General features: G+C 43.3%; 1 protein-coding gene across 1 annotated transcript in view; it reads right to left on the reverse strand.

The window, feature by feature from the left end:
- LOC118083835 (dynein axonemal heavy chain 11-like) overlaps positions 1-17556 on the reverse strand; it is a 236863-nt gene that overhangs the window by 103564 nt on the left and 115743 nt on the right. The window contains exons 46-51 of the mRNA XM_060272909.2: positions 13300-13504; positions 11876-12041; positions 9129-9231; positions 7665-7904; positions 5664-5825; positions 3691-3884 (exon numbers count right to left, since the gene is read on the reverse strand). Coding sequence (XP_060128892.2) covers positions 3691-3884; positions 5664-5825; positions 7665-7904; positions 9129-9231; positions 11876-12041; positions 13300-13504 — 1070 coding nt within the window. The remainder of the gene's footprint in view (positions 1-3690; positions 3885-5663; positions 5826-7664; positions 7905-9128; positions 9232-11875; positions 12042-13299; positions 13505-17556) is intronic.

Below are 17556 nucleotides of genomic sequence, written 5' to 3' on the forward strand. Positions count from 1 at the left end.
TGCTATTAATGTGTTCACTAATTAATCTACCTATTAAATTATTTAAAAGTTGATAGCCCTGCGATCAACCTTTTTAATAACCATGGACTCGGGAGGGGGGACTTTGAACTTAAGAACTTATTTAAGTTTGAATTTCCTGCAACTTTGAACTTAACAGTTTAAGCTTGCGTGATACCTCTCCATCAAAGGTAAATTGTAAATGCACTTTACAACCACATTTGAGAAAGTGCTGCGTAAGAAAACCTAACAGTAACTCTGAATAAAAGGTCTTGCTAACATCTACTATACAGTCACTGTTTCCGTTGTTACTGCTGTAGTCAGACTGTGAGACAGTTTGCTCAACTATTTAAAATACAAATAAATAGACTCAAATGTTTTCTAGGGTATATGATGAGCTGTGATCCTGGCACACATTCACATGGGTCATAATGAGAAAATATTGTTGCAACACCACCACGTAATTAAGCCATAGGATGCTTGAGAATTTCACTTGGCCTGAATTTTTAAGCACATGACGTTCACTTCCTTGACAAATACGTAGACCAGAAAGCAGTTATCTTTTGTTTTTCAAACTTTTCCAAATCTGTAGTAGTGTTGTCCACTCATTAAAAATGTGTATTTTAGTATAAAATACATAGAAAATTTTGTATTTGCATATAAAAAATGTGTAGCAAACATGTATTTTTTTTTTCTATCCCAGAAGCACAGCAGATCCTTGTGGGGCAAAATGGCCCCAATCCATTGCAGCCGGGTTGCCTGCCACCCAGCCAACAGGGGGCAGAGGGAAGGGTGTGTGGCTGCTGCCACCAATAGCAAATGTAAATTTAAAAAATCACTCACATCAATAACAATGAAGGTGTTTTGCTTTTTTAAGGGGCAAGGAGGAAGAAGATCAGAGTAGATGGGGTGGATTCCTTAAGAAGGCACCTTGTTCATCAAGAAAAACTTTTTGACAGTAACAGTTGTTCAACAGTGGAGCAATCTCCCTTGGGAGGTTGCAGACTCTCCTTCCATAGAAGTTTTTAAGCAGAGGTCAGATGGCCATCTGTCATGGATGCTTTAGCTGAGATTCCTGCATTGAGGGGGTTGGACTAGATGACCCCTGGGTGTATCTTCCAACTCTCTAGATTAATGAGAACTGGAAACTTGCTTTTTCTTTTAAATGAAAGTTGATAACTAAAAGAGGCTGAAGAATGAACACAATTCTGAATTGGAAGCTATATTATAGACAAGCTTTTTGAAACAGCTATGATCCTATGATTTAAGCTCCCTCAAAACAGGCATCACCACTGCCTATCTTCTCTCTAACACACAAAAGATGCTGGTCACTGCAGTCGTACCTTGGATCCCAAACGTCTTGGTACTCGGACATTCTGGCTCCTGAATGCCGCAAACCTGGAAGTGAGTGTTCCGATTTGCGGACGTTCTTTGGAACCCGAATGTCTGACATGGCTTCTGGAGCTTCCTGCAGCCAATCAGAAGCCGCGCTTTGGTTTCCGAACGTTCTGGAAGTTGAACGGACTTCTGGAACGGATTCCATTCTTCAACTTCCAAGTTTGACTGTATTACCATTTGCTTGGTGTTGTTGGAAGTGTTGGTTTAGCAGTTGTAGATCAATTATTTTAGCTAGTCATACACAGTACACAACTGCTCAAGGTTCTCTGGATCGAAGCCTTTACCAAACAAATTCCTTCTTACTACCTCACCATCAGCATGCAGTGTGGCAAGATGATGACAAAACTTTGTTAGTGCTGGGTTTAATAGCCATGTGGTTTGAGGTTTCTTAAACAAGAACTGTGAGTAGAGTAAGTTTCTTTTTTTATTGATTAGATCAATCTCTGCTGGGACTGAAGCTTTCTCAAGAACTCATCCTAGCTCAGACTCGCTGACATCTGGCCTCAGGCTGAGCTCAGCCTCCACATGCATGACTTCCTGCCAGAGTAATTAAGTGCGTTTTTCTTGATTAACAAAAAAACAAAACAAGAGGGGAAAATTAATTTGCTTTCTGTTGCAGATCCCTGTGGAAGAGCCTTTCAGAAACGATTCCATCATTGCTGTGCTGATGAGGCATCCTCAAATTGGGCCACAATGTAGATGAATGTAGTGCCACTCTTCAAAACTGATACAATACAGTGTAAACAAAATTAAAAATTTTTCCCTTCCAGTAGCACCTTAGAGACCAACTAAGTTTGTCATTGGTATGAGCTTTCGTGTGCATGCACACTTCTTCAGATAAGATATATAAAGGTATGAACTAGTATCTTGAAGCCCGTTAAATTAACGGGTGCTAGAACATGTGACCCCCCCGCCCATTCCCGCTCTCTCTCTCTCCCTCCCTTCTTTTCTCCACCCACACGCGCCAGGACTCTTCTGGGCTGCCACCGGCGCTGCTCCTCCGGCGCTGCTCCGCCTCCTCCTCCTCCGCTGCCGCGGTCCATGCCTAGGCAGGGGAGGGGGGAAGGTAGAGGCGGCCAGGGCCCTCTTTCCTTCCTGCCCTCCCCCTGGGCTCGAGCCCCCTCCTTGTCCGCCGCCGCCGCCTCAGGACCAGGCCTAGGCCCCGCTGCTCCAGCGGCTGCTCCCACAGACACTCTCCCTGTCGTTTGCCCCACCCTCGGCCGCCGCCGCCATAGCCAACTCAGCCTCGCGATTGCACCACGAGGGAAATGGTAGGCAGGGTGGGGGGAGAGCGTGTGTGTGTGTGCATGATGCCCGCTTGCTGCTGGTCGCTGGGGGGGGAGAGTAGGGGGGGAAGGAAAAGAAAGCAGCCTCCTCCTCCTCGCGCTTTAGCGCAAACACAGTGAGGCGCTGTCCGGCCGGGAGCGGCCGCAGGGAAATGGGAGGCAGAGGGGTGGGTGTGGGTGGGGAGAGCGTGTGTGTGTGCGCGTTCAGTCTCTGTGTCCAATCCCTGTGTCCGTGGGGCACATGTGCAGTAGCGCAAACCCAGGGACACAGGGACTGGACGCAGAGACACTTGGACTTTATTATATAGGATGATACCTTTTATGGATTCATATTCCACTGTTTAAAAACCCTACCATTCAAAGCTACCATATGAATAGCATATGGAGTAGGATGAGAGTGTGACAGAATGAAGATGTAAGTAGGGAAATTTAGAACATTGAAATGCACCTCATAATTATATTCTCCTAGTCCTTATTATACATTGATATCTTCACTGAAACGAGCAAGCTGCTAGCAAGAAATGCCATAGGACCCGAGAAAGGGGAACTGATGTTTTTCATTTCACTCAGGAATCTCTAGAATAATTCTAAAGCATTGGGGGTTTCTTTCATGACACACACCTGGAATTGTAAAATATTTGAAAGCAATGTAATATTCTATAAACCGAATCTTAAAATATCCTTACAGGTCATGTCTTTATCTACCCCTGAGCTTTACTGTGGATTTGACTTCAGCAGGAGAGTACCTGTTGGTCACACACTGAGCAACAGCCAATGGGTTACAATAGTTCCAGGCTCCTTGAGACCTTTAAAAAATTGCAGGTGTATTTCTATTGTTCGCCTGTGCTAAAAGTCTCGCTTAGACCCAGCCACTTTATAATCACCCCTTACCCTTTTCTAAAACTTTCCAGGTGGACATTTTCAAATACTTTGTAAATAAGCTGGCACACCAGTGATTGTTTGCATCAAAGCGGCACCTCTCACACATGCCAAGACTCAAATAACTTACACGTGCTGTATGGCATCCTCAAAGAGAACAAGGTTCATTGCTGCATGCAGTTCGTTGTAGTGCTCTAACGCCTCTGTTAAAATTCTGGTCAGCTTCTTCCAATCAGATACTGGAAAGTAACGAGGTTCTCCAACACCATGGGCAAAGTGGCAGTAAATTAGTGGCTTATAGATAAATATGTGCTCATCAACACCCTGGTGGCAACAACACAGAGATTAAAACAGGCGTTCATACTGCACGTTAACCCTTTTGCTATTTTGATTCTCCTATTATTAACTTGATAACAAATAGAGGATGCTGAAATTATAGCCGGAGAGGCTGAATTAAAATTTAGGAACATAGGAAGCTGCCATACACCATTGGTCCTCCTAAGCTCAGTATTGTCTACCCAGCCTAGAACTGGCTCTCCAGAGTTTCAAGACTTGAGGACATTCCCAGCTTCTCCAGGAGATGCTGGAGGTCCAAGGTGGAACTGTCTGTAGGCGAAGCAAAGGCTCTACCACTGAGCTATGACCACTCTCAAATCTCTTTGGCAAGACAATGCAAAATACTTGAATTGTAGCCAGATACTTTGCACATTTACTCAGAAACATCGCACTGTGCTCAGCAGTTGGCAGAAGCTGGGACAGAGCAATGGAGCTCACCCCGTTGCGGGGATTCGAACCGCCGTCCTTTGGATTGGCAAGCCCAAGAGGCTCAGTGGTTTAGACCACAACACCACCCACGTCCCTTAAGTTACTGAAGTATCACATGGCAGTACAGAGTCTGCAACGAAGATGTGCTCTCCCAAGCCCACATTCCCAACATGTTCATAATCCTGTCTCAGTGACATCTACGTTGGCTTGGTCATGCCCGCAGAATGGCAAGATCCCCCAGGTTCAAGCTGCATGACCACTGGCAGACCAACTCTGCATTATAAAGATGTCTGCAAATGTTACATGAAAACTGGCAACATCAACCCTGCCCTGTGGACATCAACCCTCCCCCTTGCAGACGACGACAGTGCCTGGAGACAGGCAGGCAGGCCATGTATCCATAGCAGTGAGCAGAGGAGGAATGACCACTGGGAGGAGCACAGGGGGAAGAAACGCCATAGTGTGTCTGCATTAGCACAACCCGACACTTTCATCTGCCCCGGCTGCAACAAAACATGTTGCTCCTGTATCGGTCTCTACAGCAACAGCAAGCGCTGCAAACTTCCAACAGTTTGTCTTCACCCCCGAAGGTACACTCCTCCATTGTCTCTCGAGACAGACGGGTGCCAGCAATTTACTCAAAACGCTTACTTCTATTGCACCTCCCTTAGCAGTTCAAGGTAGCTTGACAGCAAACATGGTACATTAGCTTCAATCAGTTCTTATATATTTTATAGAAATGTTTCAGCAACTTATTGACAGGGATGTAGTGAAAGGGGTGGCTATAAATTTACGTTGTGGGCATGAGACAAGGCATCTGTGTTCTGGGATCAAGTTTTTAGTCCTAGACTTGGGATCCACTTTTAACGCAAACATGCATGTTTATGCTGGTTATGCCCATGGTAAGCCCCAGTTGCGGATCCTAAATCTTCAACTAAAAATCAATGGTCAGTTGATGCATTTTTAATCTGTCATGACAGAGTCCTTCATGTGTCACACAATCAATTCCCTTTGCAAAGTATAGACTCAGAAGCATATTCAGCAGACAGATCACTCTGAACTGCAAAAATCCAGGCTGAAAAAACCTGATCGCCATCTTGTTGGATGTAACACTGACATAGGCTCACAATTCTGCTATTTTCCTTTGTCTTCATTCCAATTATGACCATTAAAGCAGATGGTTAGTGAGGAAATTCACGATCTTCAGCAGAATCAATTAGATCTGCCCAACCCGCTTTTCCTGCTTCAATCAATGCATTTCATTAATGATTATTCTGTAGATGAAAAACACGCCTCAGATAGGAATGTTTCATGGTCAAAGTCACACTCAGGACATACCTCAAAATGCCTTTTGGCTGTATCAATAAGCACTTTGTTATAATGTTCAATATCATTTTCCTCCATAAGTTTATCTGAGTAGACTCGGGAAGATTCATGAAACCATAAATGGACCAAGTCAATAGGAGACCGCACACAGTCCGGGGTTGCGAAAAGCATACCCTACAAAACAGTTTTAAGTGTTTATTTGCACATTATCTTTCTTGAGCATCAAGTTATGACTAGTACCTAAATATGCCATTCAATAAACTGTACTCCTCTGGCACACACAAAAACGTGTGACTTTGCTATTCACAATATGTACATATATTTGATAAGCAATTAATGGCTTGCAGTTAAAAGCAACGTGTTGTTTATAATGAGGTACTATGGTTGCCTTGTGAACATCAATTCCTTTTCCTCCCACCCTTACTATCTATAATTTACATTTGAGTGAAAATCATGCTTTTATAATTTGCCCCAAGAACGGCTTCACTCTATTTACAGCATTCTGTTCTCAGTCTATGGCTGTGTGCACATAACCTATTTCCTCTGGTTCCAGGGTGCCCCCACAACTGGCTTTTAAATCTGGGTACACACATTACCCATGATGCAGAGCTATCCCATCATTTATTGAGAAGTAATGCTGTTTCGTGTATTTCCCCTCAAACTAGCTTCAATCCAAAACGAAAACTTAAAGCAAATACACTTTGCAGTTAAGCTGAGGTATATACATGTGAGACAGTCATTGTGCATGTGTAAATGACAGCTCAAGGAAGAAGAGTTTGGATTTGATATCCCACTTTATCACTACCCAAAAGAGTCTCAAAGTGGCTAACATCCTCCTTTCCCTTCCTCCCCCAGAACAAACACTCTGTGAGATGAGTGGGGCTGAGAGACTTCAAAGAAGTGTGACTAGCCCAAGGTCACCCAGCAGCTGCATGTGGAGGAGCGGAGACGTGAACCCGGTTCACCAGATGACGAGTCTACCGCTCTTAACCACTACACCACACTGACTTGGGGGCTGCGGGGGGGGGGATGCACAACTGGTTGAGACATCCCTGCTCCCCTTTGGTGTGTACAACAGCATGCAAATGTGACTTGAAACCCAGTGAGGGAGAAATGACCTGTTTTTTAAGCTGTTAATGTGTACCAGTGGCGTACTGTGGGTTGCCAGTGCTAGGAGCCACATGGAGGAGTGAATGGGAGGGAGGGAGACGGATGGAGTATGCATGCGCATTTAACTGCCTAATGGCATCCACATCACCCAGGAGATTGCAGACACAGAGATAAGAGTCATTCTGTTGTTTGGAGAGTTCACTTCCTGTTACACATGGAGAAGTCGTTTTCAACAGAGCCCAGTGACAGAAATGTGCAGCTGTATTGAGGCAGCACCGGGTGCTGAAATTTTGTGTCCCCTAACAATTTTGTGCCCGCTCCAACTGCCCCTGTGCCCACCATGCTATGCCACGGATATGTCCATAGCCTTATTTTTCAACTCCCACCCAAGACTAAAACTTTTATAAGGCTAGAGTTACATGCAAAAAAAATATTATTTATGAATTTAGATCCAGCACTGATCGTGCTTTTTACTGCACAAACCAGCCATTTCCTACTGTAAGACTACTGCAGGGCTGCCTCGCTCACCAGGCAATGCGAGGCAGTCACCTCAGGTGGCAGATCTGGGTCCAAGGAGTGTGCTGCTCACTGCCTCCGCCTCCTATGTGGTTGTGCCTCCTCCACCTTATGTGCGCCATGTCACTTCTGTGCCCCACTGTTGCCACCCACCACCCAATAGCAGCAGGGCAGGCCATGCATACAGCAGAGGAAGGGGCAAGGCAGCAGTTGTAGCTGGGGGGCAGGGCAGCAGAGGGGCACGTCCAAGGAAGCAGAGGCGGGGAACAGCGGTGGGTTTTTGCCTCAAGTGGCAAAATGTCCTAGGCTGGTCGTGGTCCACTGTATGCGGGTTATACAACAACACTACCTACTATTGGAAACAAAGGAAGGAGTGAACTGCTTTACCTGGAATATGCGTGTCAAATGTCTCAGATTAAAAATATAATGAAATCGGATGGCCGTGGGTAGAAAATTCTGCGTCATCTTCTGGTGCAGTGAAATGGCAGCTTGGACAAGTGTGCCGACGGACTTCCCTATACTGTAACAGAATCCCCCTTGCTGGAAATACATGTTCATTATCTTCCCGTAGATAGTTGCTAAAGCATCTGCTCCTGGGAAGTGGACAGCAAACACAGAGAAATGTCTCTGAAAGAGAGAAAGGGAGATGGGGAAGAAGCAAACCAGGGAGTATATTTATAGCCACTATTTGATTTTGCATATTTGAAATCTTGAAGGCAACTTTCAAAGGGAGGTGAAAAATTTTTTGGGTGTGGGGAAACATACATATATTCCTACACATCAGAAGAGCCCTCCTGAACCATACCCAAAGTTCAGCATCCTGCTTCCAAAGTGTTCAACAAGATGCTTCCAAGAACTCAATGGAAAAGGATGAAGCCCAACCCAGTCTCCCCTCCTAGATTCCCTAGTGCCAGGCTTCAGGGAACCGGCTTCCTCCCCACTTTGTCAGTAGATAAGCAGAACAAAGGAAAAGGAGTCTTCTAACCAGTTAGAAACTTTAATGACCACAGCGACAGAATCCATTTCCTAGGAATGAAGGTGCTCTCACAATTAAGCGTTCCACCCACTAGTCACCCATGTCACTACTGCCGTCTTGCAACCTGAGCTCGTAACCATTGTGCTTTCTGTGCTGCCACCTTATCTGCTCTTCTTGACCTTAGGCTGAGCAAAGGAATGCTTTCCAGAGACAGTGAATCTGTTAACCCTCTCCCTCCCAGTGTTTCTTCTCCTAACTGTTCCCCATCCAGTATTTCCCAGCTTCTGCCTTCTGAACTATGTCCCTCTGCAAACCACTGTTCCAAATCTATACTGTCCTCCTGCTCCTGGGAAGATTCAGGATCAGGGGGAGGGGGTGGCTCCCACCATTCCTCCTCAGTGCAGCCCTCTTCAGCACGGTCCCTGACACCTAGTGGTCCTCCTGTTCTTTTAATTTTGTTTCATTCATGATGGTTTTCACTTCTTCATCACAAAATACTTCACCTGGCTTATTCAAGTCAGGCATCCATTCACATTCAGAGGATACTTTTGCAGATTAGGAAACTATTTCCAATGAGTGCTTATGTGTGAATGGACCTAGTTGTGCTCATTCCTGATCATATTATTTAGCTCTGTATCTAGTCCAATGATTCATATATCATTATTTATTAGTATTATTATTATGAGAAAGCAGAGAAAAAGCCGTGCTTGAGTATTTTTAACACACATAAACCCCCCAAAACTCTATCTCCAGAGATGCAAACACAATAAAGTTAATGATTTTCTCTTTTGCTGAAATTAAAATCACTTTAATATTATTCTGGGAAAGAAGAGGGAGGAATAGGCAGCTAACATTTGGCACTTATGGCAACCTACTTGAAGACGCTGATTTACTGAAAAACTTCCAGCCGTGGGATTCATGCACGTGACATACTGACAATTGTGAATTTCTTTCAAAATCAGTTTCTGTCTGTCATACCTATGTAGTTACAAAATAACAAAGAGATAATAAAACTCAATTGTATATTCACAGTTTGAGATCCCTATTGACAGATCTTCACACTGAAGGCTGCTGTAAGAAAGTCTGATTATGTAGCCCTCTGTTAAAAGATCTGAAAACCTTTCTTTTGTCCCTGCTCTCTTAACACAAGATTCCTATAATTCTCAGTCTCTTAAGCAACTCTGAAGACTGACAGGACCTAAATGTGGCCTCCTCTCATCAAATTATGACAGTAGTCTTCAAGTATCTCCTGTATGGAAGCGAGAATTTCCAATGTTGGCATCCCTTTAACAAGGCTATTGAGATGCCGTAACCAATTCCGACGAGTGCAGTAGATGCAGTTCTGCGTTTGGAAACGGGCTGAAGCAGGCATGGATGTGGTTCAGGGTTACTGTGAACTCATTCACCCAGTCAAGACCAGGTAACACGTAATGGGGAAGAAAAGCCTTTGCCTGAGACCTTGCACATCCCATGTTAACCAGAGTAGACAACACCGGGTTAGACGAGGAAATATCCTGACTTGGTGTAAGGCAGCTCCTATGTTATTCATCTTGTTTCCATGAGATATACAGGATGTGTGCATGAGTCCTACGTTACAGAGGGCAGCCACCTGGTCCAGCTCTGGTTTAAAGATAAAGAACCACAATGCAGGGGCCTCAAAAATGCCCACCAACCATTAATACCCGAACAAGCACACAGGTCAGCTTCTCCCAGTCTTCCCCACTAGGGTTAGATGCATTGTGCTTCTATTTAATTCACAGAAATTCTTTTAACAATCCAGCTGTTAATACAAATGAGCACATGCATATGCCATGCAAATCTGTGTCCTCTCTTTTTTTTGGGTGATTTGTTGGTTAAATCCAGGGCTTTTTTTCCCCTGCAGTGATGAGTCTGCCTGTCCAAGAAGGGCCTGTTTAGACAATGTCTTCCAGACTTTCAGGATACTGACCAATGTCTCCTTATTTAGGAATTCTTTCAGGCACCAGGAGAGCAGCGCTAGTGACTGTTTTAGGTATGGTGGGGATTATTTCTCTCTTATTCTTTTAATTTAATATTGTTGCCATTTTATTGTTAGGTCTTCTGGAAGCTGCTTCAACAAACCTGTGGGACTTGGTTAGGCAGGACAGAAGCTTTTAAAATAATAATAAAGCAAACAACTGTAGCTTCCAAACAGCTGTTTCCATAATCATGGCAGGGTATTTCCCTGCAACTGCATGCACAGGAATTGCTTATGGGGAGCTGTATCTATCGAGGGTGCAGGTTGCATGCTACACGCTTTCTCAGGAAAAGTTATATTTCATGGTATGAAAGACCAGTCTAACTGTTTAAACTAGAGCTGGGTGGGTTTATTTCTTCTCTCCCCAACCGTTCATTGGGTAGGCGGATAAGAACAAAATGAAACCCACCCACACCAAAAATCATGGACAGGTGGAAGAAATTTCTCTGACGTTCCTAAGAGTGCGTTTTCAGTTACCTTCCAAGGTGGCCAAGGATTTTCCATTGATTTTTTTTAAAAGAGAGAGAGAGAGAGAGAGAGAGTGCTCCACACTGTTCACAGCAGCCCAAGGGGCTCTTCAACAATGCCCACCAGTTATACTCCTTGCCAGCAACACCATGTCACATCTCATTGCACCTAAGGCACAATGGGAGTTGGGGCCAGTGGGAACTGACGTGAGGCTTTTCTCACATGATCTTCCTGCCAGCTATACTTCTTCAATTGACACAAGATAATATCGCCAAGGCGACTATCTGGAAACAAACAACAAATGTCCATAAAAATGGCAAAAGTAGTTTCTTTCCCAAATAGGAAGGCAGGGGTTTATCCGTCCCCATCTGCATGTTTCCATCGGGAGGAGCATAGAAAGAGGACGACCTCCTTCAGTTTGTTAAACCTTGAAGGAAGTCTATTACCCCTGCTTTAAGTCATTTACATAGTGTCTTCTCTTGTATATTATTTAGTACAAAGCTCGATGACTAAGCTCCTTAGCGACGAAACGTCAGATTATCGGAACGAGGTCTGTGCACTGAACCACTGGTAAATCACAAGTGGGCTCTTTATTACTGCGTTTGCAATTGTTCGAGACAATGATCTATTTTGGCAAGAGAAGAAATGAGCACTGAACCACTGATATATTTATTACAAGGGAACTCCTTATTTACTGCATTTGCTATTGTTTAAGATAAAGCCTATTTGGGAAAGAAACCGCTTTTGCCATTTTTATGGACGTTTATTGTTTGTTTACAGATAGTTGCCTTGGTGATATTATCTTGCGCCGATTGCAGTAGTCATTGTATCACCACCCTGTTCATTGTTTTCTAGCTGTACTTCTTGGCAATACCTAGTAAGGTAAGCAGCAACTGCATCCCCCAAATTTTGCAGTTATTTGTCATGCTCTTCCATTGATGGTTGGCTGCCCGTATATAGGGCACCTATCAGTGCAAATATTGAAGCTTTCCCTAGCAACAGATAAGCAATATAAGGGTTCCTACTCATAAATACGTGCCATGCTATTTTCTTTACTCATCAGTTCATAGTCATACTTGTCAAGCTAGAAAGCATTTAATATTTCCAAATATGCATATATGTATAACTTTAAACTTTATTTTTTTAAAAAAAGTTTACCAATGACTATAGTCGAGGTGCTGTCTAATTAAAGTATGAGGCTGGACAGTCCCGTAGGCATCCACCTCAGGCATATTAAGATCATCAATGAAGTAAATTAATTTTCTCATGCCTGGAGGAGCATAATTTCTGCCAGCTTTCTTTTCCAAGGACCTTTCAAGAACACCTGCAAAGAGAACAGAAGTTTCATGAGAACAATGGTTGAAGTGCAGCTGTAGGAAAAGGCATAGAGTTCAAATACCTAGCGTGCTCAAACAGATCATTATCGTCAATATATAGAGCTTATTCATAGACGCTTTCACATGTTGAAGGCTCAGAGGGTCTAAAAACCCTAAAGTACGTGAATTAAATTTATTCTGAGCTGCCAGTCAGAAACGACAGACTTTGTGGCTGAGGCCCTATATCAGGAGCAGCCAATGTAGTGCCTTCCAGCAGCGGTGGACTTGGGATTTGTGTGTGTCAAATTTCAGCGGCTCCCCCTGCCTCTTGAGCTCACAATTGTTGCGGCACTGCCTGTGGCGCTGATGCCCAGTGCGGCTGAACCAGTCATGCTACCCTAAAACAGCCTCTCCTTTCAGAGAGTAGTGTTTTCCCAACTCCCATCAGCCTCAACCAGCATAGCCAAAGACAAGAGGTGATGGGGGTTGTAGTAAAAGCAACAGCAGGCGGACACTACTACACGCACAAAATAGACCATGTTGATACATCTAGGTCAAAATAAATAAATAAATAAATAAGACCTGGAACCGGAAGGACTAAACCACACATGACTGATACTCCAGGATTTGTTTATTTTTATTTTTTTGCTTTTTCTGACAAATGGTGTGCTGTAATCTTAGTACTGCCAAGACCACATAACACTGGTCCTGAAAGACCTACATTGGCTCCCAGTACGATTCTGAGCACAATTCAAAGCGTTGGTGCTGACCTTTAACGCCCTAAGCGGCCTCGGCCTGGTATACCTGAAGGAGCATCTCCACACCCATCGTTCAGCCCAGAGACTGAGGTCCAGCGCCGAGGGCCTTCTGGCGGTTCCCTCACTGTGAGAAGAGAGGTTACAGGGAACCAGGCAGAGGGCCTTCTCGGTAGTGGCACCCGCCCTGTGGAACGCCCTTCCTTCAGAAGTCAAGGAAATAAACAACTTTCTGATTTTTAGAAAACATCTGAAGGCAGCCCTGTTTAGGGGAAGCTTTTAATGTGTGATGTTTTATCGCATTTTTTATATTCTGTTGGGAGCCACCCAGATTGGCTGGGGAAACCCAGCCAAATGGGCAGGGTAGAAATAATAATAAATTATTATCACCATTATTTTTAATAATAATAATTCCCAGGTCTGCGGTGAAATGGCATGGTTTTTCAATTTTGAAGTTGTGCTGCTGCAAAGACAGAATATTAAAGGAGGTAAAATGATGGTAGTTACGTACGCTGAAGCATAGCAGATGTTGTGTAATAATTGAAAGGGACTTTGGCCACCATATAATCTTCTGAGAGCTTGCTAAACTTGTCCAACATGAGAATGGTTTTTCCAACTCCAGCATTTCCCACCAGCATAATTGGCTGACCCTTCTCCAAAAGCAAATCCACAAAATATCTCAAGCGAATGGTCTCGGATGTATGAATCAAGACTGTCTGTTCCCTCAGACAAGGCAAAGAGGTATATGCATTTTAGAGACAAGGGGGAAAGATATATGTTATGCAGTTAAGAGTGCTCTTTTGCAATGTAAATCAATGTAATTGTTTTTATACTTCAATTTAGGTGACAGAAAAGTGAATTTATACATTAAGATTAAACAAGTGGAAATATATAACAGTTACTCAGACTTTATACTTGTCATAATCTTAATTTTGTAATAACAATGAATGATTTTTGACACCGCAAAGATCAGAAGCTAAATAGCTGTTTTAGCAAGATTACATTATATAGCATTTGTAACTCAATGTGGTGGAATACTGCATTTTGCTGTCACTTAAAATACAGTGAAATGTAATATGAGAATTATTGCAATGTCTATATTCACATTTTCAAATATAAATGACATGCTATAAACATAAGTCATAGCGCTACCATATGATTATGCTGAAATAATATAACATGGACATAAATGAAGAGAAATGATGTTGAATTGCTTTTGCCAATAAGTTGGACCAAAAATTCCACCCAAGGAGATCAGAATTAAAATTGAGAAACTGAGTAAATATGGCAGCAATAATTTTATTCACAAAAAGGCCCAATTTCTTTTGAAAATGTAATTGCAGATATACTTTAATATTTATCACCCCAGGCAGTTCATTCACACTGCAGAAAATAGGCATATCAATGGCAGAAATGAAGTATGAAGTCAGCTTGTGTAGGAGATAATGTGAGAATCTGGTGAGGTGGTGAGAGGGTGGGAGGAAGATCGCTCTCTCAAGGTTCCAAATGAAAAATAAAGTATAGGTCCATAATGGATTGTCATTTTTACAAGCCTGCAAAGAACCCAAGGAGGTAGATAGAAAAATGTGGATTCTTGAAGTGAAATGTGCCTACAGCATATTGAATCAATCTCTAAGCTTCAAGAGTTTTTCAGCGGCTGTCTCTGGTGTGTATGTGTGAATACACTTGTTCTGGTGTTGCGAACAGAAAAGCATGCAATATAGTGAAGAAAGTCTAATAACAATCAGAGCAAGGCTATAATTAATTGTGATTCTGGATGCAGTTTCTACTTTAGTGATTAATTGATACTGTGTAGTCTCTTGGGTAAGTTAATTAACTTATCTGTGCTTAGTTTAGCCAACTGGAAAATGGACATATTATTACTTAATTGTATCACAGAAATGTTGTGCGGTTTGATTAAGGTTAGAGCTTTGAAACACTCAGGCACAAGCTCTACTTAGGAGCGAACTATTTTGTTGTGACATAAGTGCAGTCTTCGGATAGGGTTGCAACCCATTTCTATTACTTATTCTTCGTTTATTTCACGTTATTTCTATGCCGTTTTTAGGGGGAAAGAGTTAGGGGGTGGTTTACATATATAAATAAAAACGGAGGGCAGGGGACTTAAAACATATCTCACTACAGTCTTGTTAGAGAGTCTTGGTAGACCACAAACTTGACATGAGTCAACAGTGTGATGCAGCAACTAAAAAAGCCAATGCAATGCTGGGCTGCATCAATAGGAGTATAGCATCTAGATCAAGGGAAGTAATAGTACCACTGTATTCTGCTCTGGTCAGACCTCACCTGGAGTACTGTGTCCAGTTCTGGGCACCACAGTTCAAGAAGGATACTGACAAGCTGGAACATGTCCAGAAGAGGGCAACCAAAATGGTCAAAGGCCTGGAAACGATGCCTTATGAGGAATGGCTTACGGAGCTGGGTATGTTTAGCCTGGAGAAGAGAAGGTTAAGGGGTGATATGATAGCCATGTTCAAATATATAAAAGGATGTCATATAGAAGAGGGTGAAAGGTTGTTTTCTGCTGCTCCAGAGAAGCGGACACGGAGCAATGGATTCAAGCTACAAGAAAGAAGATTCCACCTAAACATTAGGAAGAACTTCCTGACAGTAAGAGCTGTTCGACAGTGGAATTTGCTACCAAGGCGTGTGGTGGAGTCTCCTTCTTTGGAGGTCTTTAATTGGAGGTTTGACAGCCATCTGTCAGGAATGCTTTGATGGTGTTTCCTGCTTGGCAGGGGGTTGGACTAGATGGCCCTTGTGATCTCTTCCAACTCTATGATTCTACAGTAACAAACAAAATGGCAGCTTATAAATGTTGTGGATTATAGCGCAGCACTCATAGAAGCAATGCTAAACCAATTAAAAGGAAATCAGAAGCAGTTTAAGCAATTAAATAATGTTTCCAAAACAGTCCAGTATCTCGGCTAAAACCAGATCTAAACAAATTGCTTCTCAAGGCCTATTTAAAACCCTTGAACCAAAAAAGATGGAACTAAATGTTCCTACTGGCTAAGAGTAGGGATGAAAGTAATTCTCCATTTATGTTGGTTCTCTCAGTTGCCCTTTGTGTGTGTTTCTATGGGTTTTCAAAAGCGTATAATAAAAAGTCAACAATAACAAATAAGAAAAACAGATCTTTCGTTTTTTCTAGTTGAATGAATTAAGTAAATAAAGGAGGTTACAGAGACAGTGGGTAGATTGACAAATACTAAGCATGCTATTCCAAGGAGTCTCTTCAAAAACCAGCATATGGAGCAGATAGCTTTAAAACACTGGAAGAGGAGTTGCTGTAGGGTTGCCATATTTCAAGTGAAAATTCGGATAATAATTCCTGTATATGTCCGGGAAATTCTGGATGTACAGCAGTCCTAAGTTACTGTATGTAAGGAAAGGAAACCAAACTATTGCAAATGCATCCGATCTGGGATTGCCTTTGGCCTGACTTCAATTATGAGTTAGTTCTCCATCAGAGCTCGGCCCTTGAGTTGGCAGCCAATGCAGCTTCCTTTAAAAGAGGAGTTGTATGAGATCGAAACAGAACCCAGGCCAGTAATCTGGCTGCTACATTTTGGGCTTGAGTCATCTTCAAGGGCAGTCCCACATAGAGTGCATTGCAGTAATCCAATCAGAAATGTACTAGAGCATGGAGTACAGTGGCCAAATCATCTCTCTCCAAAAGGGTCTGTGGCTGGTGAACCAGCCAGAACTGAAAAAAGGCACTCCTAGCCCCCAGACCCACCTGAGCTTCCAGTGACAGGTAAAGGTAAAGGTAAAGGGACCCCTGACCATTAGGTCCAGTCGTGACCGACTCTGGGGTTGCGCGCTCATCTCGCATTATTGGCCGAGGGAGCCGGCGTATAGCTTCCAGGTCATGTGGCCAGCATGACAAAGCCGCTTCTGGCAAACCAGAGCAGCACACGGAAACGCCGTTTACCTTCCCGCTGTAGCGGTTCCTATTTATCTACTTGCATTTTGACGTGCTTTCGAACTGCTAGGTTGGCAGGAGCTGGGACCAAGCAACGGGAGCTCACCCCATCACAGGGATTCGAACCGCCAACCTTCTGATCAGCAAGCCCTAGGCTCAGTGGTTTAACCACAGAACACCCTCCAAACTGCCAGCCTTTTCTGTTAAGGGAGTGCAACCCCCATCCAGGGCAGGCCACATCCCCAGCTCCCAGATATGAGAGCTTAGGACACAAAACACTCTTGTCTTTTGGGGATTCAGTATCAGTTTATCGGCCCTCATGATATTAGCAAAAATAACATGAAAGTGCATGGTACCAGGCAGAAATTGCATACAAAAATCGGTATATTGGGCTAAATTCACACTAAAATGCTGGTTTTCAGGAGGGAATTTTTCAAGAAATTGCAAACTGAGGTGGAAATGCAAAGAAGTGAAGATTGAAAAAGTGAGAAATGGAGAGAAACGAAAACAGAGTTTGTTGTTTGTGTACAGGGTGTGTAGATTTGGGAGAAGACAAGAGACATAATGAAAGCCCATTTTATTTCTCCCTTATTTCTCTCAGCCTCAAAATGCCTTCCATCCATTTGCAACTGTGGGGCCAAAAGTGAGTCTTTTACACACTTCCTGTCCTCTCTCCTTAGGCTCTTTCATCTAATGCTCCCAGCTCTTTTCCTTCCTCCACTAAACTCTCCACAGCCTTTCCCCCCTAACCGAGCAGTAAAGGTCTAGCAATCAAAATTCGAAAGACAGCTAACTCCAAGGGGGGAAAGGCTAAGAAAA

This window comes from Zootoca vivipara, chromosome 1 (assembly GCF_965207765.1).
Source record: "Zootoca vivipara chromosome 1, rZooViv2.hap1.1, whole genome shotgun sequence".
Lineage (NCBI taxonomy): Eukaryota > Metazoa > Chordata > Lepidosauria > Squamata > Lacertidae > Zootoca > Zootoca vivipara.